The sequence below is a fragment of the Erythranthe guttata genome, chromosome 14 (genome assembly GCF_056151865.1).
Source record: "Erythranthe guttata isolate IM_541 chromosome 14, IM_541, whole genome shotgun sequence".
NCBI classification, from domain to species: domain Eukaryota; kingdom Viridiplantae; phylum Streptophyta; class Magnoliopsida; order Lamiales; family Phrymaceae; genus Erythranthe; species Erythranthe guttata.
Window position 1 is genome coordinate 19,941,923 of NC_142546.1, and position 24,316 is coordinate 19,966,238.

At 33.1% G+C, this 24,316-nt stretch overlaps 3 protein-coding genes across 3 annotated transcripts; 2 read left to right on the forward strand and 1 right to left on the reverse strand.

Annotated features, from left to right (window-relative positions):
• Positions 1-10,252: 10,252 nt before the first annotated feature.
• On the forward strand, positions 10,253-14,042 carry LOC105950145 (uncharacterized). The gene is made up of 8 exons (XM_012973464.2): positions 10,253-10,528; positions 10,617-10,880; positions 11,619-11,818; positions 11,906-12,262; positions 12,577-12,777; positions 12,908-12,978; positions 13,469-13,608; positions 13,673-14,042. Exons 1-8 carry the CDS (start codon positions 10,294-10,296, stop codon positions 13,984-13,986), a joined length of 1,782 nt encoding a protein of 593 aa, XP_012828918.2. The 5' UTR covers positions 10,253-10,293; the 3' UTR covers positions 13,987-14,042.
• A 2,523-nt stretch (positions 14,043-16,565) lies between these two features.
• Positions 16,566-19,354, forward strand: LOC105950147 (hyoscyamine 6-beta-hydroxylase). The gene is made up of 4 exons (XM_012973466.2): positions 16,566-16,901; positions 16,998-17,248; positions 17,930-18,248; positions 18,867-19,354. The coding sequence occupies exons 1-4, from the start codon at positions 16,695-16,697 to the stop codon at positions 19,101-19,103; spliced, it is 1,014 nt and encodes a 337-aa protein (XP_012828920.2). The 5' UTR covers positions 16,566-16,694; the 3' UTR covers positions 19,104-19,354.
• Positions 19,355-22,249: 2,895 nt separating this feature from the next.
• LOC105950117 (ethylene-responsive transcription factor ERF098) lies at positions 22,250-22,717 on the reverse strand. Its single transcript, XM_012973436.2, has one exon. The coding sequence runs from the start codon at positions 22,715-22,717 to the stop codon at positions 22,250-22,252; it is 468 nt and encodes a 155-aa protein (XP_012828890.2).
• Between the last annotated feature and the right edge of the window lie 1,599 nt (positions 22,718-24,316).

The following is a 24,316-nucleotide window of genomic DNA, read 5'->3' on the forward strand; positions in this document are numbered from 1 at the left end:
TACGTATCGTGTCCGACACTTGAGGACACCTGCCGAATATATTACGGGTCGTTTTGCAATCTCTGAAAACTTAGAAACTTGTTTGAATAACAAACTTAGGGACATGTAATTTTCCCGTATCTGATTTCCGGTTTCCCCATATCACCGTTTATGTGTCCGTGCTACGTAGGCTAATGATAAATGAATTAACATTTAGAAATCAAAATATTAAATAGTTATAATAAAAAGTAGAAAATGAGAATTTTGAATGGGAGCCTTGGAATTTGAGTTGAAGTTTGTTATTTCTTGTCGTTAATCAATTAAGTATGTATTATAATATAATACAATTAATTGTATATAAATAATAATATGATATTGTACGAACGGTTATATATATATATATTGTTTAGTAGTAGAAAAATGATGCATTATTGAGGTACATTTGAATCCTCTCTTGTCTTTTTCTCTTCAAATTATTAAACTAAGAAAACATGTTCGTTTGGTTGTGTACGTAGGGTTGGGGCGATGGTGGGGACGTGGGTGATAATAAAATCTTGATAAGACTACCTAAAACAATTCATCTTTTTATAGTTTAATAATAATAATAATTATAAAAGCAACCTATTATAGAAAAGAAAAATCATAAATCAAAGATAATATGTCATGGTACAAGGAAGATATATTCACCTAGGAGAGTGTTGAACTAATCTTATAATATGTTAAAAGGAGCTTATAAGATGTTTTAGAGCTTATAAGCTCTTCCAAAGTGTTTGGATTTTTTTTAAAAAGATCTTAATTTTTTTTTAAAATAAGCTGTTGGAGAGCAAATAAAATCTTTTTAAATAAGTACCTCTATCCCACATTTTTATTTAAGATCTTATAATGAGTAAAAATAGGAAATACGTTTATTATCCAAACACTCTAAAAATTAATCATAAAAACAAGATGTAAAAGCTTATCAGCTCTTAAAACATCTTATCAGACGTAAGAGCTTATCAGTTGTTTAATATAAGCTTAGCCAAACACCCTCTAGGTCTCGCATTGGTAAAGATATCGATGTTTTTGACCGTTACTGTATACCAGCCGTAACTAGTGGTAATTGAAAATTTTATACCATTACCATACTAAAAAAAAGGTGGTATGGCGATGTTTGATATATCGTTACTTTTGGTATGATACGGCGATACATGATACTCTACCATTATTTTATATTAAGCTAAAGTTTGAAAGAAAAAATCTTGTCAATTTTCTCCACAATGAATTTTGTAATATATGAATTTATATTAGGCGACGGATATATGCAAGCCTATTTTTTTATTAGTTCCAGACCTCCAACATAAAAATACTAATTTATCCTTAATGAAATTCAAAATCAAATAAAAAATATAAATTATAAAAAGAAAAAAAAATCGGCGTTACAACGCCGATTTTGACTTGTTAAGTCGGGGTTGTGTCACCGATTTGGTTAACAAAAATCGGCATTGTGATGCCGATTTTTGTGTACAAAATCGGTCTGGATAAACCGATTTGGGAAACCAACGAAAACACACAAAAAAATCAATCTCAATCTCAATTTTTTTCCAAAATCGGCTAAAGCATTGCAACCCAACAAGAAGTAAGCATAGATTAATGTTCATCCACGCATATTTATCAAGAATCGATGCTCGATTAATGTTTTTGAATTGACAAACAAAAGTTTAGTAAAAATGACTTGTTGGTGGTGGTGGGGTGGTGGTGATGGTGCGGTGGAGGTGGTGCGGTGGGTGGGTCGCTGGTCGTCGCTGGCGCGGTGGAAGTCTCGCTGGTCAGTGTCTCGGCGGTCTGGTGGCGGCAGTTGTGAGTTTTTTCTATTTCTTTTTTTTTTGTTTTTTGTTTTTTTTACTTTTTTTTTTTTTTATTTTTTGGTTTTGAACAAATTAAAAATAGAGTTTGTTTGTATTTGGGTATTAATTATTGATAAGGGTATATTCGTCATGTTTGGTCTTGATATAATAAAATTAAATCAATTTACGGGCTTGAACTAATAAACTCCTTTATGTGGGTTTGAACTAATAAAAAAAATAGGCTTGCATATATCTGCCGCCTTTATATTGTTTGATTGTGTTTATGTATTTGTTGAGCTAAACATTACATATTTATCTTATAACGCCGCATGACTAGGGGTGCAAGTTGGAACGGAATTTCCAATTTATGCCGGTTCCGATTCGAAAATTTTCGATTTTGGAACAACTTTTTTCATTCCGACTTCCGAAATTCCAATTTCCAAATATTTCTGATTTTTTTGGATTGGAATTGGAATTATATAAAATAAAATTGGAATTTCCGATTTCCGATCCGATTTTAATTCCGGAATTAATTCTGAAATAATCCGATTTTTTTCCCAAAAATACACCTATAAATAATATATATTATATAATATTTATTTTTCTGAAAAATACAAATGTAAGTTTTGTTTTAGTATTTTGACATAATGAATTGTTGTTAGAAGTTTTATTGGATATTATGTTGTGTTTATCTTCATTTATTTTTTCAACTGAATTTAGTAGTTATTAGTTTTACTTTTATCGACGTGGATGTTCTTATTTTTGAAATATTATGAACATTTTAGAAAATCTCGGCTAAGTTTTGAAATTTTAAAGCTTTTGTGATTTCCGATTTTTTTTCGAAATTCCGAAATTTCCGGGCCTTTTAGAATTGGAATGAATTTTTAGATTCCGAAAATTTTGGAATTGAAATTGGAATTGATTTTGTACTTCCGAATTTTTTTGGAAATTTTCCGAAAAGGCTTATTCCAATCCGATCCATCCGACTTTCACCCCTACGCATGACTCAAATTTATACATGTGTTCGGTTATTCCTAATATATATATATATATATATATATATATATATATAACATATATTTGATGTGAGAAAATGTAAGAAAAAATCTTGTCAATTTTCACCACAATGAATTTTGTAATATATGAATTTATATTATTTGATTGTGTTTATGTATTTGTTGAGCTAAACATTACACATTTATCTTATGACCCCACATGACTCAAATTTTTACATATGTGTTCGGTTATCCCATATATATATATATATATATATATATATATATATATATATATATATATATATATATATATTTTTTTGATGTGAGAAAATGTAAGAAAACTTAGTATTAACATAAAGTGTTAGAAATAAAAATATTATAATATATAGATTTATTATAGGAAGAATAGAATTGAAGAATGACAGAATGAGTATCTCTCAAATATATTATTGATATATTTATAGTACATGTAGGAAATCCTAACTGATTACACAATGAAACTAAGGGACACACATGCCAAGATTACAAGATATATATCTACAATAATAATAAGACGAATTAATAATCGGCTAATACGACCTCGCAGTCGAAATGGGATTGGAGAGGACGTGAAGAGTGGATACAAAATTTCAAAACAATTGAGTCGGTAGTCCTTTCGTTAAAATATCGGCAAATTGGTAAGTGGATGGCACATGTAGGACCCGAACGTGCTCCAAGGCAACTTTATCACGAACAAAGTGAATATCAATTTCCACATGTTCGGTGCGAGAGTGTTGAATAGGATTGTTGGATACGTAGACAACACTGACGTTGTGGCAATATATGATGGTGGCATTCGAAGGAGGCAGATAAACTCGGAAAGAAGATTGCGTAACTATGTTGTTTCAGCGACGACATTTACGACAACCCGATATTCGGCCTCCACGGTAAATAAGTTCGGAGTGGGAGGAAGGACGAGAATTCCACGAATATAGAGCATGATACGCTTAGAGCAGCTATATGAGGTTCCCGCGGATCATGCATAAATAAATAAACATGTTTCACATCACAACAAATATCAAAACCAGTGAAAGTGATGTATTACAGTGCGCCGACAAGGCTACAATAAAGAGTAGGGTCAACAATATAATGGGGGGTCCAGTAATCGATGACAACTTGTTCTTAGTATCTACCGGTGTGAGGCAAGGATTCCAAGAAGTCATAGGCTCGTGCAAGTATCTCAGTGGCATACTTACATTGGTAAAGAAACAAACCATTCCATGAACGAATGATTAAGATGTCAAGAAAGTAATAAAGGTTGCCAAAATTCTTCATTTCAAACTCATAATTGAGTTTCGCAAATACACTGAGTAGTTATTTAAAGAGATCATAAATAAACCCGTGTTTTTCACCGAATGTAACACCTTATAGACCCACTAAAACCACAAACTTTAGTGTCTATATATTTTAATTGCCAATAATAAGTGATTTTTTTTTTCCTAAAAGAAAATAATGAATAACATTGATTTTATGGTCCTTGACTTCTCTTACTAGGGATTGGCAAAAAAAGGTAAACGCCATCATTGTTATTGAAGCAAACACACGATTGGAATTAATATATCTATTAATCCAAAGTGGTCTAATTAACTAGTAGGTTTTACCTAATACAAGAGTAATCTAAACAAATTAATTAATATCGTATTAGTACAACCTTGTACTCCAATATATAGACCAAATGTTCCCTGAATAGTGTGCACTTTCCCTCACGCTATAGTGATTAGAGAGAGATTACAAAGTTGATCAATAATTATTAAACCTCATCCTTTGTCCAAATTCTAATTAGAACAATTATATAAATCACACGCACTAGTTAAATAGTTGAAGCGTTACCGATGAGAAATTAAATTTTTCTTATTCTGAAGTACTGGAATTCGTGGAGTTGTGTTTTTTTTTTTTTTGTTTTTTTTTTTTTTTTTCTTTAAATATTATATAAGATAAATCTAGATTAAATGAAATTGGATTAGTTATTTATTGACTAATTAATTATTTAGTTATAAAGATATTTGGTATGCTACATTAAATCTTGTATTATATCTGTTAAATTATGTTATTATATGTGATTTGACTACAAAATCTTTTATTTAACAAAGTTAACATGTAATTTGATTGAGAAAATAGGCGTTTCTTGTTTCAAATATGTTGGGCTACTAATTTAACGAAATAGTATAAATTAATAGCGGAGTTTTTGTTTTGTAGCGTGTTTGAGTAAGTACGAATCTTGTCAACCAAAGGTTTTACTAACACACACTATTTAGTCAGTAGAAGATAGTAGTAACTGCACGAGTTCATACTACGTTAGTTACTATTTCATCAAATATTTGTACATACTTCCTCAGTTTCTTTTTAAGTCTCTTTTAAGATAAATGCATACTAATTAAGAAAACTTAAATAGTCTTGATCTGTGGAGGGAAAAATCTTATTTGACCAAGTTACCCTTTTATGGATTTCCATTTCTCTTTCTCATTTCATTAATTTCTCGTTAATTTGGGATAAAATTGGAAAAAAAATAAGTAATCATACCTTGAAACTCCAAAATGACACTTAATATGCGAATAAAGCTGAAAGCTAAAATGACACTTGAAAAAAAACCGAAGGGAGTAATATATATATATATATATATATATATATATATATATATATATATATATATATATATATATATATATATATATATATATATCTCACAAATTGTAAATTCGCCATCATAATTAATTTTTTTTTTTTTGTGGGGTAATTAAAAATGGATTTTAAAGCACCATCTTATATATATGTACATAATGGAGATAGTGACCTCTTACTCGTCTCTTTAACGTAAAGCTAATCCCAATTAACAACAAGTTTAAGTTAATTGCTCGAGCCCTTCAACCAAGAAAACTTTTTTCTTAATTTTATAAAATATTGTATGATGATCGTCTTCTCTTTTGAAAGTCCTTTTTAGTTACTTAGAGCCCCATGACCCAAATGGCATTTAGTCTTTTAGTCAAACTATGGGAGTGTTGACCACTTTCAAAGTTCAAATGTAATTCAACGATCTAATAAAGAATTAGACATTTAAAATTAAAGAAATATTATAAAAGTATGTTTTTTTGTTTTTTTTGGTGAATGATGAACATTGATAAAGTGGTCATTCCTTTGAACTATTTATTTTTTTCCTTGGAAAGAGAAAAATGATTACTCGAGAAAACAATGTATGTACGTGGGGATTTTTTTAATTTAATTAGTTTTAAAGAGAGAAATGATTACTAGAGGAAAAATGTTTGTGAGATCACATAAAAATAGTCTTTTTCATTAAAAAAAAAATTAAAAATCATCTATCCTAAAATTTAGAGAGTGTTTGGCTAAGTTTATAAGTTGTTAAAAAAAGCCTATAAGATGTTTAAGAGTTTATAAGTTTTTTTTAAGGGTTTTGTATTTTTTTTTCAAAAAAAGATCTTAAAAATTCAACAATTCAGCAGTTGGAGAGCATCTAAGATTTGTTTTTAAAATACATATATCCCACATTTGTAAGTAAAATCTTATAATAAGTAAAAGTAACTTCAAAATACTTTTAAAAATAATTGTAAAAAGAAGAAGCATCGGTTTTTAAAACAAGTTATCAGACCTAAGAGTTTATCAGCTATTTAAATAAATTTAGTAAGTGTTTGCAAACACTTTTCTAAAGTGATTATGAGTTTTTTTTAGTTCAAAATCAATTTTTATTTTTAACATTAAAAAGCTCATAATCATTTTAAAAAAGAGTTTGCAAACACCACTTCAGTTCGACTATGCTAAAATAGCTAGTTAAAAAATCTACTTTTGTTTTCCTAAAAAAAAAAAAAAAACAAAAAAAAAAACTACTTTTTTGTTTTATTTTGTCTTTGTTTTTGTAAGGAGGGAAAAAAGAAGATGAAAAAAAAGGCCTTCATTGATTTACCATATTTGGAGTAGCCCAACTTCTCAAAAGGCCCATCTAACAGCTGTAAGAACGCAAGGATTATTGCTAAAATTATTTTTAGATTTTTAGATAATCAATTTGCACGATTTTCAAACGCAGTTGTTTAGTGAAATAAATGTATGCAAGTCTTGCACTTGAAATATTTGAAAGAGGTAGCGGTGGGATTCGGAGTCAGGACTTTTCATTTTATTTGACTCTGATACCACGTCGAATGACCACCTCAACTTAAAAAATTAATATACTAGTGAAATGTATTATTTAATATTAATATCTCGAATAATGTTAATTATCTGAATACGGGACCATATAAAGTTTAAATTAAACTATAATGTAGTTTGAAGATGAGGCAAATCTTCAAAGTCCAACCTTAAAACAAGGACTAATTAAAGCGTATGATGGAAATTGTAACAATGGCTTATAACGTGACATGAAAAAGAAGTTCGATAGTCAGATTATTAGACAATGTTGAAAAATAGAAGCATCTAGGAGTTATACTTTGATCCAAAAATTCAAAAATAATTAATATATATTTCCTATCAATAGCAAGAAGAATACCACCGATATTGTGACTCCCATAGGCGTTACTATCTTATTACAACCAAGACATGAGACGACCGTGTAATGCAATTTGGCATGCCCTACGCATATATAGACCCAAAACCCAATTATTAACCTCCAGTATGGATCTAAATTTGATTGGGTATTGTTGGAGAGGCTATTCACCGTCAGCCCAATACCTAATATTTTGTTTATTTCAAAATTATAAAGAGTACCCCAGTCTAGAAGAAACATGATCAAACGAAAGATTCAAAGAAAAAGCTTGATGTTCAAGGAACAAGAATTAGATCATTGAATACAATTTGAAAATCAAATTACCAGCTTCAAAGAATTTCACTCCGACAACTCAATAATTGATTAGCTAATCGATGAACTTATTAGTGTCAAATTTTAAGAGAAATCCGTAAGATGAATTAAGAAAAAAAAGAAAATTATATTCAATTTTGGAATAATTTTTTTTCATTAATTCCAATTATGAAATTCAATTTGAATTTCCCAAATTTTTTTGGAACTAAGGTGGTGTTTGCAAAAGTTTATTTAAAAGTAGAAGTTAACAATTGTGATTTAAGTCCGTTATAAGTGCTTATTTCTTAAAGTTGAAAGTGTTTGCAAATATTTTGGAAAATGAACTTAACTAGAAAAAGCAAGTTTAGTGATATTTTTAGAAAAATAGCTTTAAAACAGATTATTTTAAGAGAAATAAAAGCAAAAGTTGAATTTGCAAACAGCTACAAACAGATTATGAGCCAAAAAAAAAGCTTATAATCGCTTTCAAAAAACTTTTGCGAACACCACCTACTAAGGGCTTGTTTGATAGCTCTTAATGAGCTCTTAATGACACTCAAATCTTATTCGGTAAGAGTTAACATTGTTCGGCATGTTTGATAACTGATTCTTAATGAATCAGTTTCTTACTTATCGATTCAGCTGGGAATTTTTGACTTATTCATTCAGAGGTACATTAAATGGATATTGAACCAATTTGTCCATATACGAAATTTTGAGTTTTTTTTTAGTTCAAAATGAACTTAACTAGAAAAAGCAAATACTTTTCTAAAGTAATTATGAGTTTTTTTTGGTTCAAAATCATTTTTTTTTAACTTTGAAAAAGAATTTGCAAACACCACTTGGGTCCGACTATGCTAAAATAGTTAGTTTAAAAATCTACTTTTGCTTTCCTTAAAAGAAAAAAAAATCTACTTCTTTTTTGTTTTATTTTGTCTTTGTTTTTGTAAGGAGGGAAAAAAGAAGAGAAAAAAAAAAGGCCTTCATTGATGTACCATATTTGAAGTAGCCCAACTTCCCAAAAGGCCCATCTAACAGCTGTAAGAACGCAAGAATTCCAAGTCTCCAGTGGAACTCTTTATTCCAACATTATAAATACCCCTTAAACATCACTATGTATATTAAGTAAGCCACATGGTTCATTTTTGCTAAAATTATTTTTACATTTTCAGATAATCAATTTGCATGATTTTCAAACGCAGTTGTTTAGTGAAATAAATGTAAGTAAGTTTTGCACTTGAAATATTTGAAAGAGGTAGCGGTGGGATTCAAAGTCAGGACCTTTCATTTTGTCTGACTCAGATACCACATCGAATGACCACCTCAACTAAAAAAATTAATATATTGATGAAATGTATTATTTAATATTAATATCTCGAATAATGTTAATTATCTGAATACGGGACCATATAAAGTTTAAATTAAACTATAATGTAGTTTTAAGAGGAGGCAAATCTTCAAAGTCCAACCTTAAAACACGGACTAATTAAAATGGAATAAGTTCAACAATAAATTTTGGGGGATAGTGATCGACAATGTCATTTCAAGACGAGTATTGAGGTACTGTGTGAGGTACACTTTTGTTATCGCATATGAGAATATGACATTGACATGTACATGGATAAGTCACAGAAGACTTAATCACGTACAATAAAAGTGTATGATGGAAATTGTAACAATGACTTATAACGTGACATGAAAAAGAAGTTCGATAGTCAGATTATTAGACAATGTTGAAAAATAGAAGCATTTAGGAGTTATACTTCGATCCGAAAATTCAAAAATAATTAATATATATTTCCGATTAATCGTAAGAAGAATACCACCAACATTGTGACTCCCACAGTCGTTACTATCTTATTACAATCAAAACATGGGACGACCCTGTAATGCAAATATGCAATTTGGCATGCCCTACGCATATATAGCGAAAATTTAAACCCAATTATTAATCTCCAGTATGAATCTAAATTTGATTGGGTATTGTTGGAGAGACTATTCACCGTCAGCTCAATACCTAATATTTTGTTTATTTCAAAATTATAAAGAGTACCTGAATCTAAAAGAAACATGAACAAATGAAGGATTCAAAGAAAAAGGCTTGATGTTCAAGGAACAAGACATAGATCATTGAATACAACTTGAAAATCAAATTACCAGCTTCAAAGAATTTCACTCCGACAACTCAATAATTCATTAGCTAATTGATGAACTTATTAGTGTCAAATTTTAAGAGAAATCCGTAGGAGGAATTAAGAAAAAAGAAGAAATTTTTATTCAATTTTGGAATAACTTTTTTTCATTAGTTCCAATTATGAAATTCAATTCGGATTTCCCAAAATCTTTTGGATCTAAAGTGGTGTTTGCAAAAGTTTTTTGAAAAGTAGAAGCTAGTAATTGTGATATAAGTCGGTTTTAAGTGCTTATTTCTTAAAGTTGGAGGTGTTTGCAAATATTTTAGAAAATAAACTTAACTAGAAAAGGCTAGTTTAGTGATGTTTTTAGAAAAATAGCTTATAGCAGATTATTTTAAGATAAACAAAAGCAAAAATTGAATTTACAGACACCTACAAACAGATTATGAGCCAAAAAAAGCTTATAATCACTTTCAAAAAACTTTTGCGAACACAACCTAAATTGGAACTATTTTTCGCTTATTAGTCGTTTACGAGCTAAAATGACCATAACGCCCTTGAAGTGTTCTAGTATTTTCTTGCCCCACCCTCTACTGCCACGCGATTGTTTTACGCCGCGGAAGGAACCGCTAACTTGCGCACAAACCGACTTCAAAAAATGCACACACCCTACTCTCTGCACAATCACCACCGCCGTCCTCCGCCGCAGCACATTTCTCCGATCGGCAGACAGTAACATGTCCAAATTACCCATCAAACATTTCTTCACCACCATGGGTACCCAGTCTTCTTCTTCCTAATTTTATCCAATTCAATATTACAAAAGTTAATCGCGGCTTCATATATATATTTTTTTTTCTCGCAGATTTTGGCCGGAGCCTGAAATTATTTCAGAAGGATTATTCACTGTACAATAAATACGCCTACAATATTCTGAACCGCTTCCGGTGGTCCAAGGCGGACGGCGATGGATTGAAAGGGAAAAAAAGTTACGGTGAGTTGGAAAATAACGACAGTTCGTCGGACGACGATTTGGGCGGTTATAGTAATAAATGGAAGCCGGAAATTGCTTGGCTCGGCAAAGCTCTTGAGCCGGCTTTGCAGCTGTACAAATGGGCCCTTCCAACAGGTTAGGTTTTCAATTCTTTTTTTCCTGGTTTAATTTGCATTTTGTTGGATTCTTTCTGTTTTCCCCCTTCCACTGTGTATTGTTTATTGGTTTTGATTTGGTAGATTAGGTAGTGGTACCATTTTGATTATAGAAATCGAGCAACTAGGCCGATCCTTAAATTGAAAAGCTGGATTAGACATAGTTGAAATGCAAGGTTGATTTTGTTCGATTTTTTGTTAAGATGGATAATGAAAATGAATAGAAATGTTTGCTTTTACAGGAACTTGTCGTAATGATACCATTTCGATTATAGAAATTGAGCAATTCTAATTCGTAAATTGAAAAGCTGGATTATAATTTGTTAAAATACAAGGTTGATTTTATTCGATTTGTAGTTAAGATGGCTAATGAAAATGAATAGAAGTGTTTGCTTCTACAGGAACTGATCGTAAAGATACCGTTTCAATTATAGAAATTGAGCATTTCCAATTCGTAAACTGAAAAGCTGGATTAAACATAGTTAAAATGAAAGGTTTATTTTTATCCGAATTTTGCTAAGATGGATAATGAAAATGAATAGAAGTGTTTGTTTTTACCGGAACTGATCCTAAAGATACCATTCAAATTATAGAAATCGGGAAATCCCAATTCGTAAATTGAAAAGCTGGATTCGAAATAGTTAAAATACAAGGTTGATTTTTATCGAAATTTTGTTAAGACGGGTAAGGAAAACAAATCGAATTATTTTCTTTACAGGAACTGGAATCAACCGCAAACCACCGCCTATTGATCGATCTCTTGCAGAAATATTTTCGAGCATACAGAGGAGTAAGATCGGACTTCAAGATTGGAGTATGAGCGATCTTACGATTGGCTTATACCTCATTTATCTTCAACAAGCATCCACAGGTGCTGTTGAAGATGTGAAGGGTGAACTTATCTCCTCGGAGTCCATTGTGACTATCTAAACCCTTTTTTTGTCAAGTGAAAAAAATATTTTATTGCAAAGGAGTTATTCTTACGATGATTGTTGGTGATTTTAGGTTCAGGATCTCATGTACCACACAGAACTGGCAAAGGGGGCTTATAAAGATAATGCCGCCATTCTTGCAAGGCATAGTATGCTCCGAGAAAAGCACGTTTTGAAGTTTGTGAATAATTCGAGTGTGTTGAGACCTGCTTATTATATAGGAGTTGACATGAGGAAGCAACTTGTGATTCTTGGTATCCGTGGAACTCACACTGTCTTTGACCTCGTTACCGACATTATATCTTCTAGCCATGAAGATAATGAAATCACATTCGAAGGCTATTCGACCCACTTTGGAACAGCCGAGGCTGCTCGTTGGTTTATGTGTCATGAAATAGCTACCATTAGGGACTGCCTACAGAAGCACAAGGTGATGCTATAAGTTTCTCCCAATATCTTTCTTGTTTTATTCTGTTAGGCCTCGTTTGGTTTGTGAGATAAGCCAAGATTAATAAAAAAAAAAATGAGTCTTATTTGATGTTTGATGCCGTCTCACGGTTATGGAAACATGAGCTCCTATCTTGGATTATTGGCAGATTGTGTATTGGACCTCCCCTAGTTCAACTATACAATTGGGTTTTCGTAACATTGAATAATACTATCGTGGCTAATCTTATCTAGGGAACCAAACGAGGCCTTAAGATTTTTCATATTGTCATTGTTGTGAGACTAATTAATCAACAGGGTTTTAGGTTGAGGCTTGTGGGACATTCCCTTGGAGGTGCAACTGCTTCCTTGCTTGCGATTATGCTTCGTCAAAAATCGTCTGAGGAGCTTGGGTTCAGCCCTGATATAATTACTGCAGTTGGAATTGCCACCCCACCTTGTGTTTCTAAAGAACTCGCTGAAAGTTGCTCCGATTTTGTGACCACGGCTGTGATGCAGGTTATTGTCAATTTTAGCCATTCAACTGGTTGATTTTTCATTTGAATGCATATGCAGATTCCCTCCTTTCATTGCACTTGTCTTTTTTTTTTTTTTTCGTTAACAGAATTAACTTATTTTATCAATGCAGGACGATATGATCCCAAGACTAAGTGTCGCTTCTTTAACAAGATTGAGAAATGAAATTGTCGAAACTGATTGGTAAGTCCGCAATAAAATTTAGATTGGTACACAAACTTAATTTAGAGAGTGAGGAAACAAATTGATTTTTTTCGTGTATTAGAACCCGCAGTACCACAAATGACTTCTTAGATTGAGCAGTATCTGGATGAAAATCTACTTCTTGGAAATGCATGAGAAATCATTCAATGTATATTTATCTTATCATTTCTGATGATTAATTTTAAAGTAGTGTCGAAGTTCAGTCTACAATTGTAGAAATATAACTATACATGTTCTTATCGCCACTATCAAACGGAAAGAAAATTATTCATCGTTTCCGAGGGAATAGTTTTTCGTTGGTTATTGTTAGAATTATTACCTCCTTCCCGTGGAGTTTGCTATTAATATTTTATAGGACTAGATATTCGTTTAGCTGTAAGAAGGCTTCTAAGACTGTCAATTTGTTTCTCGTTCGATCATGAAAAAAGTTGATGAGTGGTGACCTTTTTGCTCTTCTTTCTTTTGGCAGGGAAAGTGTTTTTAGTAGAGAAGATTGGAAAGGCGTGATAGATCTCGTCACAAATGCAAAGCAAATCGTGTCTTCTGTACAAGATGTAGCTCGTAAACTTGCTGAATATGCTAAGTTTAGAGGACAGACAAAATATATTGGTACGTATTGAAATCTATTTACGCTTCTCGATTAGATCTTCTGTAAACGTTACTAATTTTGCAGACGCCCCCATGAAGAAGGAAGTAGTTTCGGCGGATCAAGGGAAACTGGAAAAACGAATGATCAAAGTAGAGGAGGATTTGTATGTACCGGGAACTCTGTATTACTTAAAAAGGAATGTGGATTCTGAAAGTCGCCACAAACCTGGTGAATATTACACGTTGTTGAGGAGGCACTCAGGCGAACATTTTCAAAGGATACTGCTTTCGAGCAATATAATTTCGGACCACAAATGCGATAGCCATTATTATGCTCTCAGGGATGTACTTAAAGGTCTGCCTAGCTCTTCTGACAACCGAACTAGTACTACTATGTAATAAATTCTAAATAATGAGATATATGAGATGACTGGGAAGTTGGCATTTGTAGTTAACGAATGGTAACGTAGAGCTAACTGTGCCGTAGTGAAATATTTTGGTACGCAATCGCATCTAATAGCATTAACCATGGTATTGCCCTACCGTACCGAAATTTTATTAATAATAAATAAAATAAGAAGAATTATATTACAATTTTTATATAAAAGGAGAAATAAATTCTTAGTATGCAAATAAATATAATTAGTTGAAATTAGACAATGGTTTACGCATACACCATTATAAACATTCATAAACAATCTAAAAATTAGACAATATAAGCTTTGAAACTATTATCAAAATAATAAACACAATTATGTATCACTCATCAACTCATATTTGGAAGAAGAAGTAGCACTGCCAATTATATTAATATAAAAACTCCAACACAACGGAATATCCTCTAAGAAATTTCGAAGCCACTCGATTTCGTCACAGGCTTTATCTAAAGTTATAAACTCGTATTCCATGGTGGATCTCGCCAATTATTGTTGGATTAATAAGCCGTAACAAGAACAATACTTATTGGCTTGGTAAATCAATCGGTAAATCCTTGAACCAAAAACAACAAGGCAAAATATTTACGATAATCAGCACCAACCATTAGGCCATCTTTTCTTGGAGTTCAATTTGGGGAACCATTTGGAGCCACCCGAAATCGAACCAAGAGTACTTACCCTACGCTTGTAAGGCCGCCACGTCAGCTTCCACAGGAGCCCTCTCTGGTGACGAGTCGGGGCGCCTTTGTCTTCGGTCTTACGAGAGACGAAGCTTGTGAATATTTCATCTCCAATAGTAGTAGAAGTAGTAGTTGGATGATAGCTGAAAATCTCGTCTTCGATGGTTGCTAACGAAAAAACACGATCCCGATCTCTAACGGCGTTAAGGCGTAAATACCTCTGATCAAGAGACTCCTTCGGGAGGTTTCTTGCTAGCAATGGAGATGCGCCACCTCCCCAGTTGTTTTTACCCATCGACGGGTGTTGTGGTGTCCTAAAATCCAACAACTCCCTCTGCCTCATTTTCAATCCCTTTTGTTCGATTTTTTTTTTTCTTTTTTTTTTTTTAATATGAAAATGCAATTCTAGTAACAAGATTGAGAAACTTAGTTGTATATAAAAGCATCAGTCGATATATTTACGTTTGTTTTACGAATGTGATCTTTTACTTAAAAGACATACATGCTAATTGATGTGTTCTTTTTCGTTGTGGCTTAAAGACAAAGAGGCAGCGATTACTTCAAGAACAATGCTGATATTAATTAGTTAATTGATTAGAGCCCTTGGATTTGAATATATCCCAACTAAGAATTTTGCTAAGCTGGCTGTGTATAATTTTTACATAAATTAGATACAATAATTGCTTCAATACGATACGAGTTGTTTTTAATTTCCATGTGAAGGGGACTCGATTGAGTACGTAACTCTACAGAAAACTAAAGAGTAACGACAAAATTCATTAAGCTCGATATATTATTAGTTATAAAAGTTGGAAATAATTGAAGACCATATACGTGTCGACTGTGACACCCATTTTTTATATGCTGTGCTGATTCGTCTTGAAAACGAAAGACGATATGAGAAACCAAGGCGATCACGATTAACTTGTAATGAAGAGGGCAGGGAATCTTGGTTTACTGAGTAGATGACAAATAAATGTGTATGTCATCTTTGGCTCCAATCGAAGATGAAATCGAAATTTATTTATTTGTTAATAAAACCTGTGGTCACTGCGTGATCTGTTCGACCTCGATACGAATTAATGAGCCTCCGATATCGACTGGAAAACAATTTATTTTGTTAGAAAATAGGGAAAATAAAAAAATAGAAGCAATGGGGTTGTCTTTTGTGAAGCTAAATTTTAGCAGAGTATGTCATGATGGTACACAAGATGTGAACTTTTAAGGTTTATAATGTTGTTTATAGTACATTGGTCCCCTACCCCCTTATTGTTTTTTCTAATTACGGCCATCCCCTGAACTAAGGTCAAATTACGAAAAAATTCCTCATGTTTGGGTAATTACAATCACTCCCCTCAACTATAAATCTTCTTACACGTCACACCCTTGCGGTGTCAAATTTAGTGGAATCTTCTGGATTATGTGGAATATTCTCCAGTTTGTACCCGTTTTAACTCATTCGAGCTCCAAGTTTTGAAACAAGATGCTCATAAGATGTGTCTCTTGGCTTGTAAATATCAGATCGTGGTGCATCAAAAACTATTTTTTTTGCACAAAACGAGTACAAACTAGAGAACATTCCACGGACTCTAGAAGATTATGTTGAATTTGACACCATAAGAGTGGACGTGTAAGAAAATTCATAGTTGAGGGTGTTGGTTGTAATTACCAAAGAAAATTCATAGTTGAGGGTTTTTTTGTCGTAATTTGACCTTATCTCAGGGCGTGGCCGTAATTTACCCTTTCTTTTATATATTTATTTATTTTATTTTTTGAGAATTCTCTCATGCAATAATTAATTAAAGGTTTGTTTCCGGGGACCATTAATTTCTTGGATCGTACTAATGAAAATAAATGAACACTAAATTTACTTTCCTCTTAAAAAAAGAGACAATTTCTCATCATTCAACTGCATAAATGGCTCTAATTCTCTAGATACATCGAAACCTACACAATTTTTCGTTTTCGAAACTCCTAAGTCATAAATAAAATGGAGATTCTTATGTCAAACTGGTCTGAAGTTGTTCAATCCATGCCAGAAAAATACATATTCCCTCCTAATAAAAGGCCCGGAAATCACGTTTTTCCCGTTTTCAAGAACATTCCATTGATCGATCTCGAAGAGACAAATGGCCGTGACCGAACCAAGCTAATTCAACAGATTTTCAGTGCAAGCCAAGATTTTGGAATCTTTCAGGTTTCTCACTATGTTCCTTATTTAAATAAATAGATAAACAACAAGTTATATATACATTATTCATATGTTTTTTTATTTTTTGTAATAATAATGCAGGTGATTAACCATGGAATTCCTACAAGCCTAATGGATGATACAATGAGTGTTTCAAAGGAGTTTTTCGCTATGCCAGCCGAGTATAAAACGAGCTTCTATTCAACCGACATAGCTAGAAAATGCAGAATCTACTCGAGCACAATGAATTACGATAACGAAGAAGTTCACTACTGGAGAGATAATTTCACTCACCATTGTCATCCACTTGAAGACCAAATTTACCTCTGGCCCGATAACCCTACCAGATACCGGTATATACATACATATACATATATAAGTGTTTATTGCCTTTAGTACCCCTGTGTTTACTCTAATCGTCAAAAACACCCCCATATTATTAATATTAGCAAAATCTCCCCTATATATGATCCAATCTTATTAGCAAACCACCTCTAAAAACGCACCACCTAGAGAGTTGTGTACTAAATAAAATTTAGGGTAAATTACAAGATCAAATTACGAAAAAACCCCTTATGTTAACTATGAATCTTCTAATTACACATCCACCCTTATGGTGCCAAATTCAACGAAATCTTCTAAATTCCACGGAATGTATGTTCTCTAGTTTGTACCCTTATTTTGCAGTTTTTTGATGCACTACAATCTGATATTTACAAGCCAAGAGATACATCTTATGATCATCATATTTCAAAACGCGAACCTCGAATGGGGGTAAAACGTGTACAAACTGGAAAATACTCCACATATATAATCCAGAAAATTCTACTAAATTTGACACCGCAAAAATGAACGTGTAAGAAGATTCATAGTTGACGGGTGGTTGTAATTGCCCGAACATTAGGAATTTTTTTCGTAATTTAACCTTATCTCAAAAGGGTGGCTTGTAATTCACCCTAAAATTTATAACACGAACATTTTTTTAGCAGTTCGATACAATAAAGTATATAATTTTTTTCTTTTCTTTTTTGCAGTGAAGTAGTTGGTGAATATTCGGTTGAAGTGAGGAGGCTTATGTTAAGGATATTGGAAGTTATAAGTGAAGGGCTGGGTTTGAAACCCGGATATTTTGATGGTGAACTGAGTAAGACACAACTCTTGTCTGTAAATCATCATATTCGATGCCCTAATCCGAGTTTGACTCTAGGGATGCCTGAACACACTGACCCTAATCTGCTTAGCTTGCTTCAGCAATCTTCTGTTCCTGGTCTTCAGGTTTTTCACCATGGTCAATGGATGGATGTTGACCCCATCCCCCACGCCCTTATTCTCATTCCAGGTCTTCAACTCAAGGTCTCTCTCTCTCTCTCTCTCTCTCTCTCTCTCTCTCTCTCTCTCTCTCTCTCTCTCTCTCTCTCTCTCTCTCTCTCCAGCGGCGAAACCAAAATTTTATAATTAGGGGGGCCGAATATACACTAAAATATCAAAATTTCGGGCGTTCGGGGGTAGCGGTCCCGAAAAAAATTTAGAATTTTTTTTTTTTTACAAAATCAGAAGATAGGAAAAAAAAATATTTTAGTATTTTTTTTTATTAGTTCGGACTTTGGATAGTCTAAATAATACAAATTGGATGGACTAAATAAATATATAGGTATAATATAGTGGAAATTTTATCAATTGAGGATGAGATTGAGTAGACTCATTTATAAAAAAATTTATGTTTTCTTCAATTACAAATACTTAATTTTACTTTTTATATATAACTAAATGCACAGTATAAATGCAGTAAATTATATATATATATATATATATATATATATATATATATATATATATATATATATATATATATATATATATATTAGTAAAATAAATTAAAATTTGAGGGGGGCCATGGCCCCGTCTGGCTTAGCAGCTTCCTCTCTCTCTTACAGCAATGGTGACATAGTTTTTTGTTGTCATATATAATAGGTGATTAGTAATGGGAAATTTTCGAGCCCGATACACAGAGTGATGACGCACTCGGAAGAAGCTCGGACCACCATCGGGACATTCTTGATTCCATCGCAAGAAATATGTATAGAGCCGGCGAAGGAATATTCCGGCGAAGATCCCCTCTACAGAAGTTTCACGTACAAAGAATTCTTCAACACCTTCACTCAGAGCAACTGTGATGCTGATACTGCACTCCAATATTTTAAGAAATAATTATAAAGATCACTAAAATAATAATGTGCAGCGAGTACTAAACACCCAAGAAAGTCATCATTTATTTAAGGATTAAGTGATTAACGGATAAATGCTTGAGTGTGTGTGTGTGTGTGTGTGTGTGTGTGAGAGAGTGCGCGTGCTTGTGTGTGTGAGTGCGCGCTCGCGTGTGCGTGTGGATTGAAGTTCCAATTTATATATATGTGTGTGTGGATTGAAGTTGCAATTTTCATTAACCACTATCTTCTTCTTCTTCCCGGTACTCTCATCCTGATTACATTTTTTTTTTAATTAATTTTTGTTTTTTTAATTTTAATTTTTTTATTATTATTTTTATATTTTAAAAAAAAATTACAATTTTTTTTTAATTATTTTTTTCATTTCTTTTTACCTTTTTCCTCTGTCAGATATATTAATCGACTACGATATTAATCGACTAAAGCATAGTCGATTAAGTAACTGACTACTAAAATCGTTGTTAAATAATAAAATTGACTACTAAAAGTAATAATAACAATCGTAATGACGTCAATGAAGCCCAAACAGTAACAATCAACCGCAAAAGATAACAAAAAACAACTACAAAAACATTAAAAATCGACTATTTTTTACAAACAACAAATATACAAAACTTATAATTGATTTATATGAATCAGATGATGGATTGACAATGGCAGAACAAAAACACACCACCACTATACCCCACATCCAACTACACGTGGCAAAATAAGGATCCAATAAACATAAATCCAAAAATGAATTAAAAAATATAGTCGATTAACCTTAATCGACTACTCAGTTCCGTCCTAAGCCCCGTCAACAACCTCCATCGACTTCCTCCGCCCGCGCTGTCCTCGACACAATCTACCCAAAAAAATCTAGATTTGCTATCCATCGTCACCACGGCGTCGCCACACCACACCATCACCATCCTCGCCCCCCAAACCCATTACAACCACCGGTCATATCCAAACACACCACTGTAAAACACAATATACAAACCTATACCACCGCCGCAAGCATCTTCATGAATACAACCATCGTCGCTGCCATCTTCCTCGAAAAATAAACCTTATACGCGACGTCGAATGGGATCTAGAGCGGGAAGGAGAAGGAGAGATTTCAATAGGGGGATTGAAAGTCGGAGAAGTCCGCTTAATCGCGGCCGTAGATTCACATGGGGAAGTGGTCCGTTTTTTCTGGCGGCGGCGCATCGGTTCTTGAATTCCAGATCGATGTCTATGGATTCGGATGGGAAAAGAGAGGAGAAAAAAAAAACAGAGAAAAGAGAAAACGGAAAAGGAGAGAAAAAAAATGAAATTAGGGTTGAAGGGCATGTTGATCAATTTAAATTTATACGAACGGTTGTGTCAAAGGTAAAATGGTTCTCTCAAATTAGATAAAAAAAAAAAGAGGTTCTCTCTCACAATATTTGCCAAATGAGGGAGGTCTTGCTAATTTTTCAAAAATAATTACGATTCCATCGGGAAAATCAAAAATTAAAATGAAAAAACTTGTCCAAAATCGTAAGTTTTCGGATTATAATTGGCGGAGTTCGAAAATTTCCAATCTTTAGCCACCTAAAATATAAATTAAAGTAGATGATAATATTGATATTATAAATGAAATAAAACAAAAATGATTTTTTTGGAATTATTTTCAGAAAAAGTAAAATCATATTAGAAATAGAAATCAGTATACATATATATCTGATGATGCAAGTATTATATCACCTTAAGTAATTGAGGTAGGATGAACTGGGCGAGCGCGTGGCAGCCGCGCGCAACAAAAAAAAAAAAAAAAAAAAAAAAAAAAGGGGGAGAAAAAGCGCGTGCACACGCGCGCCTCCTCGTCGCGCGCGAGCTGCGTAGAAGAAAAAACAAAAGGGAAAGAAAGGCGCATGCACAACAGGCGCGCATGGCAGCCACGCGCCTTCCAAGGCCGTCCAATTGCGCATCCGCGTCAGCCCCCCTCCATCAAATCGTGCCCCTTCACCTCCCCCTCAAATCGCGCGTCAGCTCCCCCTCCAATCGCGCGCAACTCCCAATGCGCCCCACCAATTCGCACGTGGATTCCAACGCACTCCACCAAATCGCGCGCAGATTTCAACGGCATCGGCTTAGTTTACGTGTGTTCTATTCGCAGGAATCTCACGACCATCTAGCTCATGAGCCAGTGATCCACTTTGCTCTCCCAGCTCGTTTTACTCTACTACCCAAGGTGATCTAGGCAATGTTTGGAAGCGTTTTGAAACTTATTTTAATTTCATTTTGAGGAAATATGTTTTGGGGGAAGAATTTGAGAATGAAAGTAATATTTGTTTATATTTTGGAAGGAAACAAAATACACTGTAGCAGTCACATCATGTTTAAAAATATTAGAAAAATGTATTTTAGAAGAAAAAAATTGAAAGATGAAGTGATATTTATTTGTTTTTTAGTGAAGACATTTTTTACTGTACCAGTCAAATCATTTTACTGTAGCAGTCACATCATGTCTGAAGGAGAGAGAAACTTTTGAGATTGTTTTGAGAAAATTATTTGAGAAGTGTAATAAATATAATTTTGTTTTGGGGAATCAATGAAAACAAAATAAAAACATAACCAAACATTGCCCTAATATTTAGCATCATCAATATCCAACACAAAAAAAATCGTAATAATTGAAAATCAGAATTTCTGAAGAAAAAATATTGTTCTAAAGTTGAAATAATTTTGAATGGAATTTACTGAAATCAAAAATTGCTTTCCAATGTCCACCTAAATTTAATTAGGATTAATTAACTTTGGCGTCTACCCATAATTATCAATATATATATATATATATATATATATATATATATATATATATATATATATATATATATATATATATATATATATATATATATATATATATATATATATATATATATATATATATATATATATATACCTATGTAATAACAATCAACAATATAAAATTAACAACACGTACATTTCTCAATGTGAACTTCTTGCAATTCATTAAACAATATTATTCTTCCATTTAAACCAATCGAGAAATCCTCAATTAATTAAAAAGACAAAAAAAATCATTATGAGATGTCAAAATCAATTAAATAACTAATAAACTTGGTTTTATCGATCATGTCCCTGCATTTATAATTATGTGTCAAGAAGATCCTCAAGCAACTTATCATCAAAGTATTCGAACTCGATAACTTCCTCTTCCGCCCGTGCCGCTGCCGATGACCCCTGCGCCGCCGCCAGCAAACTGTCTCCCGGAGTTGTTAATGATGAAAAATTAGACGACGATGACCTAATTTCCTGAGAATTAATTAATGAATGACTACCCGAACTCGGCCCGATTATTACCGGGCCCGGCGAAGCATTCCTGTAGTGGTCATCGTTGGGGAAATTTAGAATGGCCAGATGACCCCTCAAAGCATACGCCGCCCTGTCGTAGGCCCTGGCCGCCTCCTCCGCCGTCTCAAACGTCCCCAGCCACAGGCGAGCCCCGTTTCTTTTAGGGTCTCGTATTTCCGCTGCGAATTTCCCCCACGGCCGCCGCCGAATGCCCCGATATTTTACTTCTTTTTCTTGGACGGTGGATGCTTTAGAAATTGCTTCCATTTAATATAACTATATTATTATTAGTATTATTAATAATTATGAGTAGCTAGGTATTTGTTGTATGTATATATGTTTGAGTCTTAATTGGAATTGAAGCAGACCAACGTTGCATGCCACATATATATACATATATGTATATATACATATATAAGCACGTTGCAAGTTGCAAGTTGCAATACATGATATGCATGCATGTGGTGGTGGTGGAATCGAGAATATTTGGGGTACGGTCAGAAGTGACGGTTTGAATTCTTCCTATACTGGGAATGAGATTTCAAATTAACATTGTCATATTGGAGTAGCAAAATTGACCATTAATTAACTAATATTAATATTACATATAAGATTCTCCCATTTTTTTTTTCGATTTAATTTAATAGAAGGAAGAATTTTAAATATATTGTTGCAGTAGTACTTTATTACTTTTTATTCAAAGAATATTTATCTTCATATTAACATTAGAAATTGTAGGTCAATTTTGCCTCGTCAGTAATAAACGTTTCATTTAGAGAGCAAAATTTGACAAGAATAACTTTTGTTTTTGTTAGGAAAAAAAAGTACAGCGCACAATCTTTCTAATCAATATATGTTGCATCGTTAAAATATTGGCAATTAACGTAAGAGAACGAGTAGAACATAACACTTGGGTATCTTTTGAATATTGAGTAGCTACTGTTGGAAATCGATGCACGTATACGTAGCAGAATTTTTTTGTTTTTTTTTTTTTTACACAGAATTCGATAATTCATGTAATTAGCATACAAGCAGATATGAATTAATTGCATACTTTTTAATCGTTCGTATAATAAAAATATAAATTATGCTTAATAAATCGAAATAAATTAATCATAATTAATAAACCAAATCATATGATCAACCATACATTTTTTTCACAAAATACAATTCATATCATATTATAAAATTGAATTAATTTGCAAAAAGTTCGAGTCTTACTTAGCTTTGATAGTGAAAGATTTCAAAAAAATGAAATTGACTCGATCACCAAAGGAAGTTCGATGATTGAGCACCACGTGACCAACGACGGCTGCAACTCCTCTGGTCACAACCTCGGCAAGTGGTCTATTGTTGAGGTTGTGGCCCAATGTGTTTGGGTCTGTAGCCCAATTTCTCATTTAATACACACACTTACTAAATGAACGGCCCAACATCTGATAAACCCATTTGTGGGAATGTGCTGGAAGGCTTAATCCTAACCCTTGGATTAAGCCATGTCATCCTGGCCATTGATTCTATCTGACTCTCCCTCTCCCTTGTACTCCATTTTGCCCGTTTTGTGCCCTAGACAATCTCTATTCTCTTTCTTTGTCCCCTTCTGCTCTTTACCCCTTTTGCTCCAGCAACCATGGGTCAAACGCCGACGTCCTTGGTCGTGCTTGTCCCAGTGGTGGTCCCTTTAATAGTTACCTTTGACTGGAGCTCCTACACTACACCAAAAACGCTATTTACTAACAGATATATCCATTACAAATAATTTTTCTAACGGAGTAAAACCGTTAGAAATAGTGCGTGAGAAATTTAATGGTCGAGATTTCTAACGGATATAAACCGTTAGAATAATTAACAAACTGTTAGAAAAAT